Source organism: Numenius arquata, chromosome 7 (assembly GCF_964106895.1).
Source record: "Numenius arquata chromosome 7, bNumArq3.hap1.1, whole genome shotgun sequence".
In the NCBI taxonomy this organism is placed as follows: Eukaryota; Metazoa; Chordata; class Aves; order Charadriiformes; family Scolopacidae; genus Numenius; species Numenius arquata.
Genome location: NC_133582.1, coordinates 13,317,365 through 13,335,146, shown reverse-complemented (window position 1 = coordinate 13,335,146; position 17,782 = coordinate 13,317,365). Strand labels below are relative to the sequence as shown.

Below are 17,782 nucleotides of genomic sequence, written 5' to 3'. Positions count from 1 at the left end.
AGCAACCTGGTCTAATGGGAGGTGTCCCTGCCTGTGGCAGGCGCGTTGGAACTGGATGAAATTTAAGGTTCCTTCCGACCCAAACCACTGTATGATTCTACGAAAACAATAACCCAGAGGCAGCCCCCCCGCCTCTCCACAGGCCCGGCCCCGGCCCCGCCCGCCGCGCATGCGCGCCGCCGCCCCGACCTCTGAGCATGTGCGGCGGGTCGGGGCCCGGCGGCGGCCTGGCCAGCCTGCGCGCCGCCGCCATGGGCTGAGGGGAGAGGCGGCGGCAGCGGCGGGGGGTGGCAGCGGCTGCAGGCTGGGCGCCCCGAGGATGGAGAGAGCCATGGAGCAGCTCAACCGGCTGACGAGGTCCCTGCGCCGCGCCCGCACCGTGGAGCTGCCGGACGGTAGGAGAAGGGGCGGCAGGGCGGCGGCGGTGGTCTGCCCCGGGGCCGCGGCGGCCTCCCCGGCCCGGCCCGGCCCGGTGGGGATGAGCTGAGCCGGGGGCAGCTCGGCGAAGCGACTCGGGAGAATGGAAGGCGGCTCCTTCCCTCCGCCTCCGAGGGACTTTTTTTGCTTTTTAATGGCGATAATAACAGCAGCGACGACGTCCGCGTTCTCTCCCTTTGGTCGGTGTCTCCCCGGCGGAGCACGGCGGTGCCTGTCACAGGGCGCGGGGTGGCCCTGCCCGCTGCTGCTACCGGCGGGGCGGTCTGGGGTGCTGGGCCCTCGTTTTGTCTGCTTTTAAATCCTTTCCTTAGATGCTTAGTCGGTGACACACTAGTGATGACAAATCTTTGTGGCTTTGGTTTGGTTTTTTTTTTAGTAGTACTGAATTTTGTTTGAAAAGTTGTTGTAAGTCGCTGTCACCATTCACAGCCTTTTTTTTTTTTTTTTTTTTTTTTGGCTCTAAACTACTTCTCATGGCTGCTAGCCACCCGATATCGGGATGGACTTGAAAATATAGCCTCAGGCTCTTATGGCAAGTAGTCTAGTGTTCCAGCCAGGTCCAGCCTTTGGGAAGACTACCCCTGCAAAAGCTTTTCGATATGCAAAAGTTTCTGCGCCTGTGAGTCATGTGCTGTCTTTGTACTTTCTTCAGGGTTTATTTTTATGGACGAGTCTTTGGCGGTCTGTCTGCTAGCTTTCATCTCCGGTGCTGGAGGAAAGGGAGTATTCTGTTTTCTCTGTGCGCTCCCTGTTTGGGCTTCCTGGCTGCTGCACGTGCAGTTCCCCCTACCTTGAGCTGATACACCCTTTCCTTATTGTCACCCATCAACAGTTTCAGTCTCTTCCAGTGCAGTTACTTGTAAATTGCACAAAACGACAGACAAGTTTCAGATGGATTTTGCTGCTTCCTGTAAGCTCTTGAATGGCAGCAAACTGACATAATACTGTTAATGTAAGCTTAGGCTTACAAAAATAATGTAGTAGCACCAGTTTAACTAACTGATGATGGTAACACGAATAATGCTTAGCACAACCTATGCTGGTTGGAGCTGCTTTAAGTTTACTCCAGTACTAGTGTAGGCAAATTCATTCTGAATTTGAGTTCAGCGGTTTTCTTCTCATCTTGGGCATTGTTATCTTGCACTTCAGAGGTAATTATATCTGTGGTAGTGCAAACCATCTGACCTCCAGAACAAGTACTTCTCTTGCCCTGGAAGGAGGCAAGAGTGCAGAAGGAATGTCATCAAGGTATTCTCTAAGAACTATATGAAACAAATCACAGCTGGACTGAAATTAGGAGATAAATGGACTTCAGGCACTGAAGTCTCAAATCACATTCCAAAAAAACCCCTCGATTCAATGCCCATCTAGCTTTGAGTACATCTTAGCTTATTACATGGCTTCTTCCTTGACCTTGGTGTTCCTTAGGTTCACGCAAGCCAGCCCAAACTCTACTTGAGAAGCAGGTTTGGGTTGTAGTGTTTTGCTCTGAACATGTACTGACAAGATCAGCTTAGAAAATACCACCACCAGTCTAGTATGACATGTGGTTTGGTGGCTTGTTTTGTGCTGTGTCTGGCCTCTTGAATTACAATTTTTTTTTCCCCCTCATATACATTTGAATGGCTTTAATTCGAAAGATACATAGTTTACCTCTCCGTCCTTAAACTAAGAGTCATAGTACTCTCTGAGGAAATGGAAATGTATGTTTCAACTTCCTTACGCTGAAGAAGGCACTAAATCCAGGTATTTAATTTCCTTTGCATGTGCTGTAGCCATTAGGGTATTATAGGGATGGACACTCCTTTAAGATTGTAATCTCTGCTGAATTCAAGCCAACATCTCTTATGAAATAAAATAAGTGTATCTTGTCAGGGCAGGATTCTAGATGATGAATTTAAGTGATTTTTTTTCTTTAAAAGCAAGCATTAACACCTGAGTCTGGTGCCAATGAATACCCTGAGCTGACCTTGCCAATAGGAAATAGTATTGTTTTTTTCATCACTCTTCTGAAGTATCCTTCAGCAGGTGTTTCTGGGCATTTAAGAACTTTACACAAATTTCTGGATTCTACTGTTAAGGCTCAGTGCCAGAAAACTAGGTTTTGCAGCCCAAAGCTGTAGGTTTTACGATCTTTGTTGGCTCTGACTCTGCATTGTGGATGCTTTTTTTTGTCCTTAGATATTTATGACTTGAAATGCAAGCAAGTTAAATAACAAATAAGTACTCTAAGTCCATGAGGCATATAATGCTTTTTCTCTCCCTGGTGTCATGTACTTTTACTTTAAGTCAGTAGGAATTTGTTTTTGATTAGGGATAATTTTTACCAAAGTAGGCACAAAAGCTCTTTAGCCCCACACCCTTTTGATTATTTCTGTAAAGAAAAACTTTGGGAAAATCTGCATATGTTCCACGGTGTAGATTCTATTGATAGAATAGCAAAGGGCTTAGCTTTGTAACTGTGCCACAAACCCTTTTTATGGCCCAGCTACACTCATATTGAACTGTTGTGTTTTTCTAGATCACTATACTTGTGATATAGTTAAATTTGATTAGGATCAGTGTTAAGCGTTTCAGTTAAGTGTGCTGGTATATTTAAAGCTTTATTTTTTTTATCTCTTCCCTTTAATAGGATATGATTGTGGAAATACGTAAGGATGGCATGCCTAGATTTGGTTGGCGTTCTCAAGTTCTGTTTCTTGTTTCAGTTGGAGAGCTTTATCTTCCTACCAGGAGATCTGTAGAACAGAGCTCAAGCAAGATTTTTTTTTTTTTTTTTTAATTTGTATATACTGGGAGCTAATCATGGGTACATTTTTAAAAAGTGATCAAATATTTTCCACAGCTTGTATTGTTATTTAGCATCTATATAATTTTATTGCCAGGATTTTGTGTGTGTGACCTCCCTCCCAGCCTACCTCGCCCTCCCCAGCAGTTAAATTCTAGTGCTGTGTGTTCGGGATGGAGTTTATCTGATGTTCACAGAGCTCTGCCATAAGGAACAGTCTATAGACAGTTCAAACTCCTGAACTTGGTGATTGTTAGAATGACTCTCCGCAGCTTTGAAACATCATTTGGTGTTTAGAGAGGCTTGTGTCTCTTCCACCATGCGTTCACTGTAAGCAACATTGATATTTTTAAAAATATTTTTATAAATAACAGAATTAATGTGATTTGAATATGACATCTTTTTTTCAGCGGTAATAATAGATTAGTATTTCTTCTTGCTTTTGTTAGCTACAGACAGACTGCTTCAAATAGTGGGTAGCAGCACTAATCTTGGAGCACAGTAGAAGAATAATAACAAATAGCATAGCTGCAGCATGATAAGGACTCCACTTGATAACTGAAGAATTCTTTGTTTAATATTTGGTAATAGCTCGCCTATCTAGTGGAAGTAGTAAACATATAGAAGCATGGTACGTAAAAGATATGAGAAGCTATACTTACAGAATCATAGAATGGTTTGGGTCTGTTTTAGTTTTTCCTGTTCTGGTTGCTTTATAACTTTGGTATTTGGATCAATTAAGATGATGAGGAAGAAGTTAAAAATTAAAAGTTTTACAAGAACGGTCCTTGGTTCTCACAAAGTGTCGTCCCTCCTGTCATAAGCTGGCATCTACATGAAGGGTCTGTGGACATTGTACTCCCAGCAATGGTAGTTTGCTTCAAGCTAGAAAATATAATCATTATGCATCAATAATAATTATAGAAATTATTGTACATTAATATTATTACTAATTATTATACATTAAAGCCCTTTAGGTTTTGTCAAATTCATCTTTTAAAAATAATACCTTACTCCAGAAGGTCTATAAGTGACCAAAAGTCATGTCATATCCATACAGTGTGCTGGTGTGTGCAGCAGCAGTACCGCCAGAGTCTGGGTAGCTGAATGTCGGTCAGTTCCCACCATTGACTTGGATCTTTGTGTTCCGGATGTTTTTCCTTGCCTTCTAACATGGAATATGAAACTGATTAGAAATTAAAATGAAATTTATTGCATTCAGGTTTAGAGACAAAGATGAATAGTTACAGAGTAACTTAGTTTAAGGAAATCACTTTTACAAACTCATAGGTATAAGGACTATGGAAGTCACCTTGGAACACGGGAAATTGCCTTCTTTTTAAAATAAGCTATTTACTTTTTTTTTGGTTAATGAAAAATTCTTAAATACTTTGACTCAACAGAATTATAAATTTTAAAAAACAGATACTGTATTGAAAATTCTGTAATTATTACTTTGTTAAAGAAAAAAAGCCATGTGACATCTTGCAATCCTGTTAACTACCTCTTCTAAGTATGGTGGGTTATTCTTTATATGAGACTTCAGGTATGTATAACCTATGTAAAAAGAATGATCTATTGGACAATGGACACTTTAGAAATAGGTAAAATAAGTGTTGCTAGATGAATTTTACATAAAAGATTTCTTTATGATAATGGAGTAATTTAATTTCTTCACAGATAATGAAACTGCTGTCTATACACTAATGCCGATGGTTATGGCTGACCAGCACAGGTGAGAGCTTCTTTAAATTTCCTTTTTTTTTTTTTAAGGTCTGAAAAAACAGCGTATTTCTAGAGTTGTATCTGCTAGAGTACTCTTAGGAGTTCTGCTACTGGATTGCTGAGGTATCTTCTGTGGCTGATGTTAGTCACTGACTGTGCATCCCAGCGTACTCTTACCTGAGAAATCTGTTTTGTTTTATGCCGTAGACTGGGGCTGGGATTTGTTCTGTTGACGCACATAGAGAAATTTGTCCTAGGAAAAGAAGAAAAGCATTGTTTTGTAACTGGGTTGTAGCTCTGAGTGTGTATTTATTGATGACATAGAAGCTCTTAGTCTCATTAGACGTCTCAAAAAGACATGGAATAAGAGTTGGACAATGAGATTGATACTTCTGGGATTCTTCATATAAGCAGCTGTTTCTCTTACCCAATTTTCCTCAAAGAGGTTGGGACCTGTACAGTGCCAGCTAAGCGGTGCTACCTTCTGCTGGGTTTTGTAGGCATGCAGGTAGTAACTCTTACTAAAACTGTAAACTCTTTGTCTAATAAGGATAAATTTTTGTTCTGCTACCTAATATCCTGTTGAGATTGTGTGCAAGGGTTTTAAATTACGTCATCAGCTCCTTACTGGAGGTTGAAATCATCAGTTCACTTGCAGTTTCCCCTAATTTGAGATATTTTATCTTAACTAATATTTTATCTTTACTAATTCATTAGGGCTTGAAGGGTCCTATTTAAATTTCTTATCCTATTGGTATATCATGTCTTCTTCTGCTTCTTAATGATGATTTCATATACCCGTCTTTCTTCTGAACTTTGCCTATGTTTGAGAAAGCTGCTGGATCTGGTTAAGGTGTCTGTGTTGAGATAAGGAGGAAAATGGGAATTTATTATTTTTCAAACCACAGCTATTAATATGCTCGTTTTCCATATTTGTAAGGAAGTAATTTGGCCATCTGGTCTAATTCTTACTATTTTACATTTGAAAGTTACAGTTCATTTTTTTGTAGTGAAAGAGCAAAAGTGCTGTCAATATGCATATGCTTGGAAGCTGTTCGGTCTCTTGTTCAGAAATTAGTTGGAGGGAAAATAAATAGTGACCAAGTAGGAAATAGAGTACTTCTGTACAAGTTACAGTATATACTTTGCTTGGATATTGTGAGCTATTTTTTAATTAAAATTATGTTTCTGTTTGAAGGTCTGTCTCAGAGCTGCTATCAAATTCAAAATTTGATGTCAATTATGCATTTGGACGTGTGAAGAGAAGTTTACTTCATATTGCAGCAAAGTAAGACTTACTTGAGTCCAGTCCAGAAGTTAACAATGAAAGTATTACTACAAATCTAAGGCACCAATGTAAGCTGGAAAACTCTGTAGTACCAGTTAAGATTTTGTTTTTACACTTCCTTTTTGTATTTTGTTTGTTCTTTTAGTAATGTGCCTGCCTCATTGAGAGGGCAGGTTTTACACATGATACCAAATGGCTTTCCAAATTCTAGTGAAGGAAGTCTTGGTTGGATACTTTTTTCCGTTCTGTGAAATCTCAGTCTGTGAAGAAATGTAGCCATTATGTGTATCCTGTATGGCTGGGTTACTCTTGTCTTCGTAGATTTAGAGAAACCTTGTCTGCAGATGCTGCTTGTTTTTGAAGTATTCTAAAATAGAGGGAAGCACTTGGATGTTCATTGGGAAGCAGCTGTTCCAAAGTACTTCATGTGACTGTAACTGAAGGGAATATAACTTGGCCACTCCTAATAAATTTTTGTATTCTGTTTTAAAGCCACTAAAATCACATAAAAGGCTAACACCTTTTCATTAGTACAAGTTACGATCAGTCAGTTCTCACTGCATTTAAGTGTCTTTCCTTTACGCTTGTGTAACTTGAACTATGAGGGTGTAAAACCAGTTTTGTGTTTAGACTTTCTACTGAATGTAATCTCTACATAGTATTGCTGTTGTCTTTACTTCAGTATAGGTTTGGTTTGTAAATATCCTTGTTACAGTTTTTCCCTTTCTTATTTTGTTCTTAGCTGTGGATCAGTTGAATGCCTTGTTCTATTATTAAAAAAAGGGGCGAATCCAAACTATCAGGACATTTCAGGATGCACACCTCTCCATTTAGCAGCAAGGAATGGGTAAGAAAAAAAATTTTTAAAATCTTAAAAAGGTTTTGTGCATAATGCACTTGAGTTGACACGTTCTGTAATATTTTTGCGTAGTTCAAACAAAATACTTTGGGTTTCACTTTTGAAAATAGGGATGGCATACTTACAGGAAATGTGGAGGTTAAAAATCCATACTTTGAATATTCAGAAAATAATTTTATATAAATAGGAAGTTATGTCTGAAGTGCCAATTTCAGTGCCAGTCATTTTAGTGTTTTCTGTTAAGCAGGGACTTACTGATTCTTCGAACAGTGACCGAATAAGGGATGCATTCACCTTCCAGTTAGCAAGATTTCAAAGCGGAGACTGGATGGTTTGGAAGGGTTCATAGCTTTCAGATTTTTCTCAGATAGTATCTCCAAGGAAATTTTTACTGCAAGGAAAGGAATACAAAGCTTGCCTGAACCGTATTAGGAGGGGGAACGAAACAGTGAGCAAGCACCTTTTTAAAATCTTATTTCTTGAATTGTAGTATGTGGAAGCACACAGCTAATAATAATAATGTTGTCTTTTCCTTTTTAGAGCATGTATGTGTTATAGTAACTATATTGTATCATGACTAGTACTTGAGGAGGAGGTAGTGTTTAGTGGCTTTTAGGTATCTGGGAGGAGAAGGGAGAAAGAAGCAGCGAAGTAGTACATGATGAAGTGCAGAAATAGGCACAGGAGACAGTTACGTGGAAAGGAGGTGTGAGAAAGGTGTGAGAGGGACCAAACAAAAAGGAAAAGTAAGAATAAACTCTTAAGGGTAAAGAACTTACAGCATTAGAGAGTGTTAAAAGACCAAACAAAACATGAAGTAGGAAAACCCCCTACTTTAAGGCAGTTATTCTACAAAGATTTACATAGTGCTACGAGCGTCTCATTAAATAATGATTTAGTGGTGTACTGTAAATGTGTTCACTGAAGTGTACAGACAATGATGAACTTTATAGATTTCCATTAGCTGAACTCTAGTTTCTTGCCTTGAGAGTGTAGTTCATGCTGAGCTGAAGCTGTTGGAGTGGTGGTTAAGTACTTTGACACTTTCCACAGAAACATTCAGCTACACAGCTCTGTTTTCAGCCCTGTGCTGTCATATACTACATTTGCACTGGATGAGTTTCTGGTGCTACTGATGATCTCTTCTCTTTTTCACATGCTCAGTACCATACTCCTTATAAAGTAAAGCTGCCTGCTGTGTTTGTACAATGATGAATTTGAGTGAGTGGAGCTCTAAGAAGATACTTGGTTGTTGTAAATGACTTTCCCTGACTGGGTTTTAATGTATTCTTTTGTTTATAGTCAGAAGAAATGTATGAGCAAGCTGCTGGAATACAGTGCAGATGTCAACATTTGTAATAATGAAGGCTTGACTGCAGTAAGTGCTATTGATTCTTATGATGCTCTTAATGAAGAATTTGAAGATTCTAATTTCTTAAGCTTCTGCCATTTTCCATGTAAATAAATAAAACTCCTGTGTGTGTCTAGTGCCCTTAAGAATCAAAAGATGTTATCAGAGTACCTAAGCATATGATAATATTATTCAAAGCTTTTTGAGAAAATGTCAACAATAGTACAAACAGGTTAAAAATCATCTTTGTGAAATACTTAAGTCATTGCTAAAGGAAACATATCATCATTTTGTACTTAGATTCACTGGTTGGCTGTCAATGGACGAACAGAATTGCTTCATGATCTTGTTCAGCATGTCAGTAATGTAGATGTTGAAGATGCAATGGGACAGACAGCCCTTCATGTAGCTTGTCAAAATGGACACAAGACAGTAAGTTTCTAAATTTTATTAACACATTGGATTTGTAAAGAATTGGATAATTCCTCAGTGGGGGGTGTGTGTGTATTTATAAATTTCAGACTAGTCATGCACATAGTAATGGCTAGAAGTGTGAAAAACTATTGTTTGTCTTAGTAATGACTGCATACACTTCCATGGGAATAACTAAATCTCTTGTGGAGATGATTGATTTTAGTGTTTGTGGGAGTTTAAGTGACTTACTGCATGCTATTCAACTGTTCTGTAATACTGTTATTACCTTGTTGATAGCAGGTTTTGATATAATGTTAAACATCTGAAAATGTTCTTCCTTATTTTGTAGAATGAGTTTGATTCGTAATTGCACCAGCTATTATGTGCTTTTGAAATCTGAAATGATCTTAATTTTCTGTGAATAAAAAATGAACACAGAAATGGATGTTAGATATTTGATATTAGAAATAAACAGGTTCACGTAGACTCTTCATTTATTGATCTGCGTGAATAATTTTTAGGCCTAGCCTTGCATTAGGGCTGACTATTTACTCTCAAGAGTACAGGTCTGGATGCTTTACTTAAACAGCATTACATCCGTACAGATCATAGAGTAGTGATCTTGAATTACACAGATTGTCTCCATGACTGTTTACTGTTAAAGCAAAAAAAAAAAAAATCTTTCTACCCAGATGCTTTCTGTTGTCATTGTCAGAGCTTGACTTTGGAAGACCAAATTCTGTGAAACTGTTATCTATAGACGTACCTACTTTATGTGATTGGAATATAGCAAAAGTTGTTTGAGAGTCTACTTGAAGTTTTCATATTTTAGAATTTTCCTACTTATTTCTTTTATTTTAGTGTGTGTTTAAAACTTCAGCTTGTGATAAGGCTGTTTATGGCTGTCACTAACTTGAGGATTACTTCTCTAAAAAGTGTTGTTTTCCTTTTTAAATGGCTTGTAGTTCCAGGGGTGTTTGGGATTACCTGAAGTTCAAGAAAAGCATTATTATTAAAATGGGAAGTTCAAAGGAAGCTTTATGAACTCTGACAGCCGTGATTTTCCATCTAGTGCTTAGGAATTTTGGTTTCGAAATTAATTACTGAAAATTAAATCCTTCAGTGTAATTAGAAATACATGACATTAATAGTTGCAAGCCAATGGACTTTTCTGTTGCTCTCTTTCTAATGCTGGTATTTTCTTCTCTTCTAGACGGTGCAGTGTTTGCTAGACAGCGGTGCAGATATAAACAGGCCGAATGTGTCAGGGGCAACTCCACTCTATTTTGCTTGCAGGTATATATTTTTAACTTTTGAATGTTGTGCTAAAAGTGAAATGGATTTTTTTTTTCTTCTGCAATAACAGTGATTAGAAAGCAAAGAAATTAGGAAACGTAAAAGCTGACTGGTATTTATTATTGCCTCATGTTTGAATGTAGTTTAGTGTCTCATCCAAGTACTTAGCTTAGTACCATAGGCTTACATACCTTTTTCTAACAGACATGTTGAACACGTAGCCGTGCGTGTTCTAGCATGTCATAAATCAATGACTGCCCCAATGACTGCCAGTCATAAATCAATGACTGAAAGGCATCACCAGCAGAGATAAAGAAGTTGTTATCCTGCCTTACTCAGTGCTTGTTAGGCCACACCTGGAATACCACGTTCAGTTTTGGTCCCCGCTACACAAAAAAAAATGTGGACAGGCTGCAGAGGGTTCAGAGAAGGGCAACCAAGATGATCAAAGGACTGTGAAGCCTGCTATATGAGGAGAGGCTGTGAAAACTGGATTTGTCCAGCCTTGAGAAAAGAAGACTTAGAAGGAGACCTTAACACCATGTTACAGTATTTAAAGGGTGGTGATAAAGAAGATGGAGACTCCCTTTTTACAAGGAGTCACATGGAAAAGACCAGAGATAAGGGGTATGAGTTACTGCTGGGAAGATTCAGATTGGACACAAAAGGAAAATTTTTCACAATGAGAACAATCAGTCATTGGAATAATCTCCCCAGGGAAGTGGTGGATTCAACATCATTGGACACTTTTAAGATTCAGCTGGACAGGGTGCTGGGCCATCTTGTCTAGACCATGCTTTTGCCAAGAAAGGCTGGACCAGATGATCCTTGAGGTCCCTTCCAACCTGGTATTCTATGATTCGATAATATATGCCTTAGTGTTGGATTGAAATTATATTATTGCTTTGATTCTATTTTCTTCACAGTTTAGTTTCATTTCAAAACTAATCACATATGATAAATGACCATTTCTGGTATTTGTTAGAACATTTACAATTTTATAATCCCTGTGCTTTAGTTAAATAGTTCACCTATGGTTAAAAGTTGATATAAACAAAAGGAGAAATGGACTGACCTGGTGGCCTGCCAAGAATTACGTTGTGGGAGCCCCGGTCTCTGGAGTTCATATATGCTGACCCTTGGCATTTGAGAAGAAGGGAAGTGGAGAATAAATAGTTGCTAGCTAATTGAATGCCTTGGTGCTTGATTTAGGGACCTGCGTTTGCATGCACTTTAAAAGAAGTAAGCAACTTGCCTGGGCTTGGAGGTTTTCCATGAGAAAGGAATGCATTGCAAGTACAGCAGTGATGTTCTCTCAGAAATGAACAATTTGAGCAGCAGAAAGGAGTGTGCAGTGGAAGTTAACATCTCAGAAGTGCCAGTTGGTAGTGCTGCCACCCAGGAAGGAAGGTTAGGTCCCTGATGACAGGGAGAGCAAGATGTGGTAGCAGTGGCTGGTGATAACTGGAGAAAGGGTATTGTCTGACTCTGAAACCCCTGTTTTTTCAAGGTGTTGGGTTTTCCACTTAGTCTAGAGAATGCCAGTGAAGAGGTCCTTCAATAAGCTTTTAGTCTTGTCTCCTTTCTGAGATCTGGTAGCTGACTCTTTGCATTGGGGCAGAGTCTGGTACACTAGATTAACCTGTTGGTTTCCTGGGCTGGAAGGACATGGACGAGGAGAATGTGTTGGGAACTGTTGACCAGTGAAGCTACCTCTTGCCCCTCAGCTGTTAATTGTCGCTTTTCCTCTGCCCTTCCTGAGCTGTTAGTGCAGGCAGCCTTAGAGTGTTCCAGGACTGCAGATACTCATATTTATTTGTGTAAGGGCTGCGCTGCAAACTGTTTTGTGATCTAAAACTTTGTTGAAAAACTTGTATCTATAACCTTAATTGCTATGTCTTTTTTATCAATCTTTCATTTCACCTGTTAGATATTTCTGTATTAACATTTGTCAGGATATGCGCTAAATACTGGTGAAGGGGATAGTCAACTAATCTTGCAACGTGTTTTTAATGAAGTCAGCATCTAATCACTGGTGCCCAGTTTCTCATTTTCTTCAGAAAAAAGGGTTTTGGAAAGCATATGATCTAGGTATTGAGGGACATAAACAATTTATGAGCCTAGGCTAAGATGAATTATTTCTGAATGATGAGGGTGACAGCAGCTTAATAAATGGGCCATACCTAATTTTATGCTGTGTTTCTGCAGTGGCCTTGAAAGATAGTAGAAGAATATAAGTGGCATTATGTTACATCCTGTTTTTCTGCTTAGTTCCATAACATAACTATGTGTTTTGACCTAGCTTATGCTGGCTCTGTTTGTTAGATGCAATAAAGCCAGATTTATCACTCATAGTGGAGCATAAGTGCTGTATTAACTCGATTCTCTTCCTTTGAATAGCCATGGTCAGAGAGACACTGCACAAATTCTTTTGATGAGAGGAGCCAAATATTTACCTGACAAAAATGGTATTACTCCACTGGATCTCTGTGTACAGGTATGGAATTAGCAACACTCTTTTTCAGTGAACTTCTGTCACTTACTACAGAGTCACCTCTAAGTGATAGATCAGTGTTATCTTTTTAGTTTTAAGGCCTATGAAAGGTGGTAGTCCTTTGACAAAACAGAAATGCAAAAATATTTTTTTTTGCAATTAAATTGCAAATAACTTAATTTTTTTGCAGGTTTTCAAATTGTACCCCTTGCAAAAGTTTTTTTTAAAAATGTCAGTGAGATCCCAATAAAGACTTTGCAAGATTGGAGCTCACAAGAAACAAAGAGTTTGCAGAACTCCATTTGACTAGAAAGTTTGGGAATCCTTGATCAAATGGTAATAGACTCTGTTTAGGCTGTTAACAAGTAAGAGGTAAAGGCATGCAGAAAGGAGTGTGGTTTTTTTTTTTTTAATCTCAATATATATTTTTTTCCCTTGAAGAAATATTACTAATAAAAACAAACATAACTTACATAGTGCTGACTCTTACTTTTCAAGGGTATTCCAAATAGTAAATCTGGATGGTGAACAAGGGCAAAAGTCTCAAGCGTTTTCAACTGCTATGCAAAAGCACAGTCTTTCTTGCTTGATACCAAATATTGTTTGTACTGCTTGCTAGGGTGTCTTTTCTTGATTTGTGAACACCTAACATGCTTTTCTGTAGGATCAGTTTAAGGTCAATGTGTAAATAACACAAAATGAATGAAGGGAAGCTTTTGAACCTTTGCTAGAATCAGCAGACTAGAAAACTGTGAACTGAAGATTGGAAAAAAAAAAAAAAAAAAATCACTGCAGTTCGTGGACATCCTTGGTGCATGTCATCAGCTTGGCAGGATAAAGGTGACACGTTCAAACTATATGCTGTACTAACAGATTATTTTAATCTCAATTATTTTATTACTGTAAAACCACATGAAGTCTATTAAATGTTGAAGCTTCCTGTAGCCACAGACCTGTAAGAAACTATACCAGTGTTCACTTAATGGTACTATTCTTAGCTTTTATGATCAGTGTTTCAAGTTTCTCCTTCAGTGTCTAGTTTTCTGATCTCTAGGGTACCACTGTAGACATCAGAATTCTGTCAACTTTTTTTAGATGTAAGTAGTGACACCTGGTGTTTGCTGTTTTGTAGTGATGATCTTACTGTGTTAAAGATCAGCTAGCTTACAAGCTTATAATACTAAGTAAAAAAAAAGGAGAAAACAAAGCATTTTCTTTGTTTTTCATCAAGGGTTTTATTCTTTGCCTACAGGTTTGCTTTTCAGAGTAGATACATGTTTTTTGAAGATTGAAATTATAGAATCATACTTTCAACATGGTATTACCTTGATTTTGAAGAACTGACTTTAACTCTTGTGGATTCTGGGTGGTTTCAATTTTAATTTTTAAGTTCTTGGCACCAGGAGCAATTAAATGAATCTGTTACCATTGAGCCAAGTTACGAACTGTCATGCAAAGAGAAGGAGCTTCTGGAGCTGCAGCATTTAATACATTACTTGGTCATCTTGCCAGTGTAAAATTTGATGTGTTAGGTGCCTGCTTAAAATGAGAGTGTTAAATAAGAGTTGATACAAATAAACGACAAATTCAAGTTCTGTTCTTTCCAAAAAAACCCCATTTTTCTCAGAAGGTAATGAAGTTAGTCTGAGCTGTTGACCTAAGGCACAAGTGAAATCATATTTGGGTATTAATTTTAAGGTTAAATAACCATTTCATGAGTTTGTCCTGTTTCTTCCTTTCAAGTCAGATTTGTACCTTATGAAACTTTAGGAAAATATTTATCTTGAAGGATGAGATTCTGGGTATTAGGTGGACACGCGTAATCTATCAGCAATGGGAAGAGAAGATAAATATTGCACTGTTCTTAATATCTGGTAAATTGTTGGGGGAAGTTTTGTTGAAATATAAAAAGGAAAGTGTTTCAAAAAAAGGAGGAGGGGGAGAGCAGATATATGTGAGCCGATATACTGAAAGAATTTGATTTCATTGTCTCCCGAACATTCTGTTTCTAACCTTGATAGACTATTGAATTTCAGTTTATTTTGGGATTGATTTTCTCCATTCAGCATTAAAAAAAATACATTTGTAATCCTCAGTAGGCTTTAATGCCTATAATAGTATGAAACCCAATTCTAAAGTTTCTTTTAATTAAAATGTTTTTTGAACTTGATTTTTAGGGTGGATATGGAGAGACCTGTGAAGTCTTAATACAATATCATCCTCGACTTTTCCAAACAATAATTCAAATGACGCAGAATGAAGATCTACGGGAAAACATGGTAATACAGTATTATGTGTTTTATATTTAGTGATCTGGCTGTGTTATGGAGATCTGATTGCTTAATATTAGTGTCCTAATTAGAAGACACTACCAGCTGTTGACTGTCAGTGCCACAGTAGTTGACCACTATGTACTTTTCTTTCGCCCATGGAAAATGTACAGTCTTCATATAGTTTTAAACACAAGACTTCGGGGTTAAATGTAGGATCTATTTTAATTTAGTGTTCAAACTTTGCATATTTTCCAAAGTGATCTAAGACAGTTTAAGAACTGAAAGAGCAAACTTGTTGCAAGCTCCAATACAAAGGTTCTGGTAGAGCATTCTGTATATACAATTCCTTTGGGTAATAGGGCCTGATTTCTTTCATTTTGTAGTTATCTGCAGATACCTATTCTAGGATATGTCTCTAGACTTGAATCATCTAGAATGAACTCGAACATTTGGAATATGAGCACTTATCTGTATAAAGTTGCCTTGTACAATTAGAGTGTAAAAGATTGCAGATTTTTCAGTGGTTCTATACATTGTTTCTTGTATTATTGTGGGGTAAATCAATCTAAAGCAAAGAAAAAGCAAGGAAAAGAATTTTTGTTTCCTGTTGTGTAGGGGAAAGAAAGCATGGGGTGCTTTTTTCCCTTCCAAATCTAGCTAGATGTTGGTTTTTAATATATTGTTTGCTTGAAAATAACTGCAATCGATCTTACAGACTGTACATTAAAAAAAAAAAAAGAAAGAAGAAATAATAGATTTAGTAAGGTATTGGCTGCCACTTCACTGAACTTGGTTTGCTAGATTTTTTTAAGTTTTTATTGTTCTCTGTAATCCCGTTACTTCCACTAAAAAACTAAGGATTTATAAATCAGTGTTTAAATTTCTGAGACAGTGTTGAGTTCTACAAAGTGAGAATTCTTAAAAGTGTGTATTAGAAACCTGAGGAGATGGTGTAGATGTTTTCAAATAAAAGAGATGGTTAAAGGACTAAAACCACGGAACAAAAAACACCTACAGAAAGGTAAATGGCAAAGCATACTATCATATATTGTATAAATGAAGAGAGTAAACAAGAAAAATGAATGTTTTGTCTGTCTGAGTAATGGTGGAGGTGTGTGCAAACCGAAGATCTGAATGAGAGGATATGCAAAATATATTAGATAATAATACATGGTGTAGTTATGCTTCATTGCCAAAATGGAAGCATATTTTAAGTATGGTTTTCTGTGGCCAGGTCTGAGCTGGTCTACCCAAACTCTTGGATAGTGACCAGTTCATATGATCTGAAGTGGTAACATGAAGAGACTAGGATGTATGTTAGAAGTTGTGACTCACATTTTAAATGTTCTTGACAAACTGGAAGAATTATCCACAGACTGCAGGGAGAAAGCTATTGCCTTAGACATTTGTAGCTACAGATTCAACAGAACCCTCAGGAAAAAGCTTTCACGTGGTCAAGGATAGTGAAGTATTAGATCACTTAGTGAAGCTGCAGGGCTTCCAGAGCAGAAGATGTCTGAAAACCAGGCAGGCAAATTGGGCAAGCCAGTTTGGATCACAGATACTTGCCTTGTGCTCTTGCCTTGGGGCAAAGTGTTGGACTAGATTACCTTTGTGAGATTCCTTTTCATTCCACCTTTCTATGGTCCTATGAGAAGGATTACTGGACTTTCTGAAAGTAAGAGAAGAGAGTAAGTGAGGGCATGATAGGAATGTGTGAAGAGTGGTGCCACTGAAGAGTTAACATATCTGCAAAAAGATGTCTAGGCTAGAGAAAAGTGTGGAACAAAGGAGCTGAAGACAGGGCCAGTGTCTGCATGTTTGCAACTTCTAGTCTTTGGGAGCCATGTGACTGTATTAGCAAAAACAAACCAAAAAAAAAGGGGCAATTTTGAGAAAAGGGTAATCATTAACAATTATTGATTAGCAGGGTATGACTTCTTATCCAAGGAAGGACATTCAGTATCTTGAGCAAAAATGAAGGTTTTGAGAGCAGACTTTAGGATCCAGGGTTCACTTACACTGTGTCATAAGCTAATGGAGGAGTGAACTGGGGAGACAGGTAAATTACGAATTATGAAACTCAAAATATGCTCTTAGGTTTCAGAAGTTTAAAGTGTATCCCACTCATTTTTCAGATGAAAATAAGTTCTTATGAATTAATAATGCATGGTTAAGTATTCAGCGTTCATAGCATTCTATAATATTACATATCCTGTAGTACATACATTGACACTCGGATATCTTTTCAGTAATCTTTGTAAATTCTAATGAAATGTTAACTGAGGTTAGATTAGACTTTGGACAATATAGACCTACATTAATATTACTAGATGTTAATGCCTGAGTGATAATGTTCTAAATTAAATGTTGATCTGACACTCCTTTCAAAATTTCTTTTGTTTTAATGTACCAGTTGCGGCAAGTTCTGGAACACTTGTCTCAGCAGAGCGAAAGCCAGTATCTTAAAATCCTAACAAGTCTTGCTGAAGTTGCTACAACAAATGGTCACAAACTGCTTAGGTAAGTGTGAGAGGATCATGAGTAGGTTGATAAGCTTCCTGGTATTTAGTGCTACTTAATAGTTTTAATAATCTAAGCTGTCCGATGCTGGGTGCATGCTGGAGTAGATGGATATCAAATATAATTCTGTATGACAGGGCCTTTTTAGATCAGTGTATTCATGAGGACTTTAGGAGGGAAAATTGGTGTCCTTGTAAAGCTGCTGGCACCTAGAAGCTTGAGTTGCAGAGAAGTGTATTTTTTGTTTGGTTGTATCAGCTCTAGGAAGGGAAGCTTTTTAGCCAGCTATCAATCATTCCTTTTTTTCCTCTCTCCTCTTTTCTTCTTTTCCAT

The 17,782-nt window shown here is 37.9% G+C and overlaps 1 protein-coding gene across 4 annotated transcripts in view; it reads left to right on the top strand.

Annotated features, from left to right (window-relative positions):
• The first annotated feature begins 212 nt into the window (after positions 1–212).
• HACE1 (HECT domain and ankyrin repeat containing E3 ubiquitin protein ligase 1) overlaps positions 213–17,782 on the top strand; it is a 49,896-nt gene continuing 32,326 nt past the window's right edge. For 2 of the 4 annotated variants that reach the window (XM_074151109.1, XM_074151108.1), the window contains exons 1-10: positions 213–395; positions 4,907–4,961; positions 6,150–6,239; positions 6,982–7,086; positions 8,401–8,476; positions 8,750–8,881; positions 10,077–10,159; positions 12,560–12,656; positions 14,831–14,932; positions 17,343–17,449. In XM_074151109.1, the coding sequence (XP_074007210.1) occupies positions 320–395; positions 4,907–4,961; positions 6,150–6,239; positions 6,982–7,086; positions 8,401–8,476; positions 8,750–8,881; positions 10,077–10,159; positions 12,560–12,656; positions 14,831–14,932; positions 17,343–17,449 (923 nt within the window). In that variant the 5' untranslated portion in view covers positions 213–319. The remainder of the gene's footprint in view (positions 396–4,906; positions 4,962–6,149; positions 6,240–6,981; positions 7,087–8,400; positions 8,477–8,749; positions 8,882–10,076; positions 10,160–12,559; positions 12,657–14,830; positions 14,933–17,342; positions 17,450–17,782) is intronic. The other 2 variants (XM_074151110.1, XM_074151111.1) reach the window with 2 other exon arrangements.